We start from the raw sequence: 9,999 nt of genomic DNA on the forward strand, positions 1-9,999 counted from the left end.
TTTTAAGATTTATATTTGTTTATTATATATTTAATCTAGTCACACATTTGAATCTAGAGTCAATATTAGGGTTGGGTATTGTTTGGTTTGGATACCGGTGCTAAAGCGGTACCGGTGCCTTAACGGTGCCTGAACCGATACTTTTTAAGAAAGTAAAAAAAAAAAAGAAGGGTACTAAACAGTTGGCAACATTAAAGAACGGCTTGTTTATTGCTAAGGCCATATCGTCAAAATTAAATGTTTAATAATAATGTAATCACTATAACAATAACTTATTTCACTAGTAAATAGCTGTTGAATGACAAAAACAACCAGATGGGAAAAGGGCATTTAACAACAACTTTGAATGCACCACGAGGCTGTAAATTACCAGTTTCATTGAACGCACTGTGTTGTTTTTCCGACAACGGCAGCTGCAGATTGTTACATGCCGGTGTTGAATCCTCTACAGTGAAATACAGTCACACTTTACACCGTTTATCGTTAGCTGTCAGCATTGTAACCGTGTTTAATCGCGATTAACGCTAGCCTGCTCCCGACCAGGCTAACAGCCAGGATTTATTTAATCCTGGAGCCTTTTCTGATCACCCAGCAGTGGTTTTACCCTATTGTTATCAGCCTGGATTAAAATACAACAGGTGCATATTGCTGTTCATTTAAGTACTGTTATTATTTAAAGTTGGGACCATTATTTTTTTAAATAATTATTCATGTGACAGTCATTGTTACAGTTACATTGCTGTATGAAGACTGCTCATATTGTTGTTAGAAGTTTGATGAATATATTATGGCAGTTGTTGAGATAATTAGAAAAGGCTGATACAATTTCAAATGTGTTTTCAATGAAGTCTGTTAGTAAGGCCAATACATACAATGCTGTACATTTCTATAGTTGACCAATGCACCTTGAATTATTTTAGTTGATTAATTCTTTAACAATAAGGATCATCATTGTATTTGGCATTCTTAGCACACAAATTGTGGTGTCCAGTAAACTGGGACTATAATTTGGGAGGATTGTACAATTTAAAGAACATATCCTAATTGTACAATCCTCCAAAATTATAGTCTTAGTTCACTGGACCAGTAACTATCTAGTGATGTAGGCTACTGTACATTCATGTTACAACAGGGAGAGGACACCTCAATGGTTTTTGACCTTATATTTTGCTAGGGGGGAAATAACTGATGAATATACTCTGTTCCATTCATGTTTACAGTGTGCATGGAATTTATCACTTAATTATCTTTATAGTTTCTAGATTTTAGAGTCAGATTTCTTCAGTGTCTTTATTTTCTATGTCCATATATACAAGGGAGCAAGGCATATAATATGTAGAGAAGGAAACTTGTCCTCTATAAAAAATAAATTAAAAAAACGCGAATAATAGCGGACAGACTGAATGATAGTCTAAAAATATACATTTATGAACTACTGCTCTTAACTGAAACCATTCAATGAGTCACTTGTCATTTGCAAAAACGAACAGTTGTACACTTTGCATTAAAATCGAGCAGTGGAAGTTAATATGACTTAGGAAATTTATATTTTAGCCCATGAGAGAGAGGGAGAAACAGAGTGAAATAGATATTTACGCATCATACTCTAGCGTTGTAGAAAACTGATCTTCATGGTAAATGTCCTGAGTAACATTATCTTCTGCTTACTTTTAAGGCAACTGTTAATTTGTGCAAATGATTAGTAGCCTAATCCTTGAATGGAATGATTATGACGGTTTCAATTCAGAGCAGTGGTCAGTTAATGTCTATTTTTAGGCTGCTTACGCATTCAGTCGATCCGTGATCGTCTGCTACGCTTTCTCTCGCTGTTTCATTACAGCGGCTGGGTTTCTTTTCTTTTTATACAAATAATGCGTTTCACATCATCATACTTCCACAAGAAGCTGCTGCTCACTCTGTATAAAGTATGTACAATGCGTATTCTCCATTTTGGCATCAGTAAATCTGTGATCGACCTTGCGGTCTTTTGAGGAAAGCCGTGGACGCGCATCTATCTGAATTACTTCATCCTGGCTCGACCTAGTCGCTCTTCCTCAGCCTGGCTTGGCCTTCGTGAAACGCACCAAGCCAGGATGCACAGATTAGACTAGGACAAGCCTCGCTTTATCAGTTATCCTGAACAAAAACACAGATCAGTGTCACTTCTGCAATCATCTTACATTCATATCACCCAAATTATGTGTGCAATGTGCATCATATGGATGGGTGCACTACATATGGTTAACCGTGTGTAACCCAGTGGTAAACTTGGGTATTATAGCGTAATGGGAATGGGGTGGGTTATGATTAATCTCTTACACTCAAAAAACGAGTCTCATGATTATAAAAAAAAAAAAAGTAAACGCTTATTTACTTTAAATAATTAATAGAGGACACCTGATTGCTAAACAAGGAAATATTAATGTATTTTACATAATTAAGAGGGGTTCAATATTTGTAATTTTATTTCATGACAGTGATTAAGACTAACGTTTAAAGTTTATATTATTTAGCTAAATAATATTTCCAGAGGTTCTATGCAGTTAGCCTTTTTATTACTTTATTCTTACTGTTTTTATGTTACTATATTTTATTGGTCATTTGGGCATTCACGCTGTATAGTCAATAGTGATTGGCTTCAGGTATAAAAACGTGGATATACACGTGACCGGATAAGATACATGGGAGGGAGTGCTGGAGGTTTTTTTTTCGGGTTGGTTTTTTTCTCTCTCCTCGCTGGATCCGGGTGGAGCACGGGACGCTGGTGCATTGAGGAAAAACAAAAAACGCTAGAAAGAGCGAGAAAAGCCGATGAAACTGAGCGGGAGGCTCGGAGAGAGGACTGCGGACTGAGGCTGGTGGTGAGTCGAGAGACTGAGTAAAACAAAGCCGGAGCGGAAGAGAAGGAGCGGAGGCCGTGATCGGAGGAAGCCGAGATAGCTAGCCAGTGTGGGCGTATGCTGGGCGGAACTGTCGGTTAATCACACCGCACCTGAGGATCCGGACCAAAGTTTTTCCACGCTCTCAATTTTTTGCAAGTGTCTGTTCAGCGCACTCAATGTTTTGCAAGACCAAACAGGCCTGCAACGTGTTTTTTTCTGCGGTCAAATCGTCACCGTGAGTAAACTGGAACGTGTGTGAATGTGTGTGTGATTGGGCCCCATCACTGCATTTTCTAAGACTTGTTTCAGGACACTTTGCAGGGTTCTTTTTGTTTATTGTTAGAGTTCTCTGTGTATTCTCGATTGTAAAGAAAGGGCTAAGGGAGGGGAACTTTTAGCCCATTTATTCTGGGGTAACAATTGTGATTGACACTATTGGGGTTCCCAGCTAAAATAAAAAAAACAACTATTATTTAAGTGTTGGGAAAATCTTTTGGTTATTCACTTTTGTATTTTGGTTAATATTGCTTTTGGGGAAAGTTTTTGTATTCTATTTGCCAAATTCTTGTATTCAAATAAACTAGGGCGTTACCCTATGTTATTCTATTTTCTTTGCTAGAACGAAAACCATCTCTGGGTCTCATTAATTTCAACTATCTTATTGTTAAAAGGTTTTACAACTCATTAGTAACTTATTAGGTGCACCTTCTTGGTATCCACCTGAACTACACCGAACCCAAGCACCCCCATTCTCACGTAAGTGACTCACAGAGTGGTAGTACGGGTGCTACATGTGCAAGTGTAAAAGGCTTTCATCAACATCTACAACACAGCCTTGATGATGCATTACTTGCTGACATATTATAAGACATAAGGTCATCACAAAATGTCCTTTGTCAACACTAGGGATGAGCGAGTACAGCATTATCTGTATCTGTATCTGTTAACCATATGAATTATCTGTATTCGGACTGGGCGGGGCCTAACCCGGAAGTGGGCGGGGTTTAACCAGGAAGTGGGTCGGGTTGTCTTGAAATGGGCAGGGCTTTAACCGGAATGTTATTTTAAGCATGCAATTGATAGGGGTTGATCAGAAATTGTTATATTTATTGCTGATTAGAAAACTATTTACATGACAGCATCAGCATTGAGCTTCAGATCAATGGTTTTGATCACAATAACAAAAACTATATACAGAACAAGTTTTGCAACAATGAATACAACACATGCGGTTGCAATTATGAAGTAAAATGTAATGAACAAGAGTTTTCATACTCAACATAACTTTCTTTTTTTTAACTTTTAATTTTTTTATGATCAGTGTGATCTTTTTTATTTTGGTTCTTTTTTATTTTTTTTATTTCCACACCAGGTATGTGTGTGTGTGTGTGTGTGTGTGTGTGTGAGAGTAAGAGAGAGAGAGAGAGAGAGAGAGAGAGGGGCGGGGGGGACTGTGTTCTACGGATCAAATAGTCCGACGCTGTTTTTCAGATCTGTTTAGAGCCAGCTGACGGTTTAAAAAAGAAAAAACATCTCCAACAGTCAGAGACGCAACGCGAGTCGCATTCTACCAAGCACCACATCTGAACAAACCCCACGTTTACCAGAACTCTACTGGTTAATAAGCAAGTACTACAAACCGAAGTAAAAAACAAACCTGAAGCTGAAGAAACCCTCAACGTTAACGGAAAAGACCTGAGTGACTGAGGGAGAGACAGAGAGAGAGAGAGCTGTTCTGTGTGTGAGTGAGCAGAGCGGGACACACACAGCAACACAATAAATCTGTATGTGTGTAGGGGAGGGGCGCTGTGACGACTAGCCTATCACAGAACGCAGACACAGTCAGCTACCCAATGAGGATTTTTATTCAATCCGAGCACAGATATTGACTCGTATAATACTCGTACTCGGCAAAAGTGCTTTATCCGTACCGGATACTCGTTTCAGCCGAGTATCCGGCTCAACTCTAGTCAACACATTTAAATAATTTAAGAACAATAACAACAATAAACCTGAAAAGTAGCCATTGAAATAAAGTGCTTGATTTGTAATTTAAGACTGCCATGGTGCTAGTGGGGGAGGGGCAGTGCATGGTCTGCACGTGAACTGCAGCGTCTCCAGCAACACAGAGCTGCCTGTGGTCACCTGTCTATAAATAATGCCGGGGAAAAACTATCGGCGAACGCAGCAGCCACGTATCGGCCGATGCCGATACACGTAAAAACGCAAATATCGGCCTGCCGATAAAATCGGTCTATCACTAAAATATGAACATTTTGCGTTTGGTATCGGGTGGTGTTTGCCGTAGCTAGCTGTCACAGATGGCGGCTGTTCTGCACACGCGCAACTCACATCGTGTATTGACACAGGGTTTGCATTCCATTTACCTCGGAACTCGGAGGTGGGAATGACGTCACACCCGAGTTGAATGTGTTCCATTTAAAAGTTGGATTTTTCATTGTGGAGTAGCTCTAGCCAGTTTAGCCATTGTTAGCAATACCAGTAGATAACCACTAACCACGGCTTACACTGTTGTTAACTGTTGATGCACATCACAATACATGTTGGATGTTGAACTCTGCGAAGTTGTCCGGGTTCCAAGCTCGGAAATCTGAGGTCAGGGCGGTGTTTCCGACTTTGACTTCGGAAAGTCCAACTTTCATTTGGCAATGGCTCGAATGTAACGGACGTTTATTAATATCAAAAAGTTATGCACTAAAGCTGTAATACTTTATTATACATATTACACAGAAAAAAAAAATGTATACATGATTCTAGGGGCTCTGGTTCAAAAGTTATTTTTTCAACATGGCCCCAGCAGTCATCTTGGATTTGCCCCTGTGGTCCTTTGGGAGGGACCTGGGGGCTAAATGTTTTATTAAAAAGGTCTATAGAAGTCAATCGATAATAAATACAAAATAATTTATTAATGAATTAGCTTTGTAGCAACTCATTTGGCAATGGCTTGAATGTAACGGCATTCATTAATATCAAAAAGTAACGCACTAAAGCTTTAAGCTGGGAGAGGCTCCGGTCGCTACTGCACATTCAAGAACAGAGAAGATAGAGGATGAAGAAAGACCGGAGATACACCAGAACAATGTGTGCCCAAGAGAGGAGCTGTCTGCTGTTCCAAAGTTTTTTTGTTTAAAAAAAAAAAAAAAAAAAAAAAACATCAGACATAATTGGTTGTTGCTTGTCGTGCTAATGTTACCCGGGCACACTAACGAAGACCTGTCACCTCAAGCATGCAATATTACGAACGCAATAACAATCCACCTATGGTCCTGCTACAGACCGTCGAGAAAGACGGGTTCAGAGCAATGATTTAAACACTGGATTTAAGAGGTCTTGCCTCGCCGAAATACTTCCAAACTACTAACGTTATTCAAACAACATTAACTGTGGTCAAGGTAGTGTTTATACAGCAATCTTACAACTCTTTTGTTTTGAAAAAGAAGCATGTTAAAGTTGTTGGTATGTGTAGTTTATTTTTCTACTTTGCACAATAAAAACTGTTTAGATTCTGTGACTGTTTCACGCATTCTCCTTCAAATAATATTATTGTATAATGTTGTGTAGCCATGCAAACCCTTTAGTAATCAAAGCTTTTAGTAAACATGACATTGAAATGTGTTTTATATTCTATGTACTGACCGTAGAATAAGCCGTTATAAACCTATATAAAGGCCCAGTCAAGCAAAAGAAAGAAAACACCGTGATAGGCCTATACCGTGAAACCGCCAGAATCTTAAAATATACAGTCATACAAATTTTTGGTCATACCGCCCAGCACTAGCTACCTGAGTTGTAACATGTACATCGCTGCGCTGTTTACCAGTTTATATTAAAAAACATGTTGTGAATGTGGATTCAGCACACAAAATGGGATTACAACTAAACTCACTGAGTAATACAAACCTCACCAATCTAATTTTTTCAGAACTCGTTCTCCCCAAGAGAAATTTTGTATGTTTAACAAAGTTGTTTTTAAGTGGAAGGAGATTATGCAGAGGAGACAGAGAGGACAGGGAAAGAACAGAGCCATTAAACGAAAGACTGACACTGATATGCAGCTCAAAGAGATGACCACTACGAGAGAGAAGAGAAGGAGACAGGGACAACAAAGTATTGCAATGTAAATACCGTAGTTCAGAGAATGGCAAAAGATAAAAGAGGGCAACGAAAGGCAATCTGAGTTAAGAAACGGACACTCACAGGTAGTATCCCCCCCTCGTAAGCACTGATATACACACACACAGCACATTTCTTGTATTTGGTTGTTGAATTAACATATGAAAGCAGTGTTGATAAAAGAAAAAGAAAAAAGCAACGTGACCAAATTCACTTTAAACTTACCAGCCTTTTGCTGTACCTCGGCTTTGAATCATCCATTATAACTGGAAACCGAGCTCTGTCCAATAATGCATGTATTTAACGCCACTGAGCATTAAAGTTAATGTTAGACCCATCAGAAAACCACCAACTGTGACGTTACTGCAGCGCCCCTTGGCTCCATTGGATAGTAAACAAGCACTTGGAAGGCGCGTGTTTTCAACAGTAACTTTACTAAAACTAACCTAGCTTAAGTTCAAACAACAACAAATGATTAATTTGAGTCTCCGGACTAGCTAATTGAGATCGCAATACGCTATGTTGTCTTTGGATAGCTCTAGCTAGATGAACGTTAACGTTACACTCACTGACTTCACACAGGTTTGGTCAAACGACGTCGGCTGAAAGCTTGATGTAGAGTTCTACTCATTTAAAAAGGCCAATTATAGTACTACACTAAATGAAAGTAGAAAAGTACATACAATTATCATTAGCGTAAAATCAAGACTGTATGAATACTCTTTGTTCCTTGCCTTCACCATTCCAAGTCGTGTCCAGCTAATGTTGCCCTTTTGGAAGGAGTCCTGCTTATATAGATAGAAAACTCAACATGACCTTAAGTCATATTGAAATAGCAACATTCAGATATTTCTAAATGCACTGCAAGAAAAAGGCGTACATGGTTGCTGCCACTGTTATTACTAGTATGGTATAAAGTTAATGCGGTTTCCGAAGAGCCGCCATTTTCCATCCCATCACAAAACATCACTATGTCCCGCCCACAACCGTACATCGGACCAATCACAGATATTCCGGCAAGGCATTCATTGGACTACAGCAGTGTCATTCACAAGAAATACTTGCAAATTGTGATTGGACAAGTATAACCAATAGACATAAGAATGAGCTGGCAAGCTACCAATAACAGAACAATTCGAAAACGACCTCATACTTCATTGGTTAATATTTCCCAATAACGTTAATTATTGGACAAACACACAATCAGTCAAGAGAAAAAGCCAATCACGCGATGATACAACGCACTGACCACCGCCCCATTACCCAACATAACTAGTCATCACTCATAAATAACCCCAATTTATCTAACAAAATAACGTATTTTACAATGCTTACCCCCATGTTTACACAGATCCGTCCACTTGCATACACCTTCAGTAATCCGAGATGTGTGACGTCTTCTGTGTCCAGTGTTTTAACTCCCAAAGGCTCGCATCGGAGGGACACGTTTTGTAGCCTTCACCTCAACGAGGAAGTGCTTCTCGGTCCATAAATGGAAGTGTACTTGAGACGAGCTTTTGGCGATTGGCTGGGAAACGTTGCATAGCTGTTGTGATTGGTGGCAGTGACTTGTCTTTCAAACACGTACAGCTTGAATACGGCGAGCGAGAGGAACATGGTAAACTGTGATGCGCAGTACGAATTAATCAAAATGTAAATAATCACTTATAAGCAATAAACAGTTCCAATTTATTATCGTCAACATTGGGCAAAACTACAAAAGACAATACAACAATAGAATACATTGTAATAAATTGCTACAGTGACAAGGCTTAAATAATGTCAGCAGGGAAAGGAAAGACACACAAAATCACACTACATGTTGTCACACAAGCTAATAATAATAGTGAATAAAATGGCCAATGTGCATACTGAACCATGGTTAACCATTAGTTTTGTCTAATTTCCTATTGCCCCCTTGAATCCCCATTTGACACATAGGAATGTTATTTTTTTTTATTATAAGTTCTAACTATCAAGGTAATTATGTTACGGTATTTTTGTAAGGTTTACATCTAGCCTAGTATAAATCTGGCAAAGAAAGGGGCGTCCTCCCACTGTCAGGTGGACACCCACAACTGGTGACTCTGTGTTCAAGTCCAAAAACACATTTACAGGTGCAATGAACAACCCAGGTTATAATTGGTTACCCATATGTCATGTTATCTTATTCTTGGGAAATACATTTCACTTTCCCATTTTATTTTGACAGCACAAAGTAGAAGTTTGCTGCTCGATTCCCAAAGAAAAGAGTCTAACATCAATTTGTTAATATTTTAAGTCTTAAATCTTTGGATGTCAAAGGGAGCTTACAAGGTGAACTTGATGGCAGCATGAGACAGTGAAGAAAGTGGTAGACATACAGTATGATATCCACAGAGAATTTCTGACAGGTGCTCCAGTTGTAGCTTGCCACCTAAAATGAGTACGAGAAAAGCCCACAGCTTGTATTGCTCACAAAAATAATTCTACACAATATTTCAATAACCAACATTAAAATTTGACACTTTCTGTTGCTGATCTACGCATGAGCCAGTGACCAAATCTAGTCTCAAATTGCAAAAGATAAAATCCAAATATGGTTTAAGAGTAGGCTGACATTACAAGAGTAGGCTGCAGTGCAGTGTCAATGTCAGCCCATGCCTGCAGTGTAGCCGACTGCATTTGTGGCTCTAGAGCAAAGAGGAAGAATGCAAATTTCAAAGACCAACCAGAGTCAAACCATGGCATGAAACAAGAACAAGCTCTTTGGAAATACAGTCATAGTCCTTTAAAAAAGAAGGGGCAAAACAGACATACATATATTAAAAATTAAAGCAATGTTTGTAGTAAATACACAAACAACAAATACCTGAAGCAGAACACACCCCCAAGGCAGTGTCAGTGTAATAAAATAAAGCAGGGCTGTGTTTATTTCCATTTCTAATCTAACACCTTTAGAGTTTACTCCTGTTTTTAGATCACACAGCATCTAATTTCAATA

At 38.9% G+C, this 9,999-nt stretch overlaps 1 protein-coding gene across 6 annotated transcripts in view; it reads right to left on the reverse strand.

Annotated features, from left to right (window-relative positions):
• Positions 1-8,519, reverse strand: part of kdm2aa (lysine (K)-specific demethylase 2Aa) — a 50,711-nt gene extending 42,192 nt beyond the window's left edge. For 3 of the 6 annotated variants that reach the window (XM_036000169.1, XM_036000168.1, XM_031295395.2), the window contains exon 1: positions 7,242-7,975. In XM_036000169.1, the coding sequence (XP_035856062.1) occupies positions 7,242-7,277 (36 nt within the window). In that variant the 5' untranslated portion in view covers positions 7,278-7,975. Of the gene's footprint in view, positions 1-7,241; positions 7,977-8,351 lie in introns of those variants that run through there. The other 3 variants (XM_036000167.1, XM_036000166.1, XM_031295397.2) reach the window with 3 other exon arrangements.
• Positions 8,520-9,999: the final 1,480 nt, after the last annotated feature.

This window comes from Sander lucioperca, chromosome 4 (genome assembly GCF_008315115.2).
Source record: "Sander lucioperca isolate FBNREF2018 chromosome 4, SLUC_FBN_1.2, whole genome shotgun sequence".
Taxonomy (NCBI): domain Eukaryota; kingdom Metazoa; phylum Chordata; class Actinopteri; order Perciformes; family Percidae; genus Sander; species Sander lucioperca.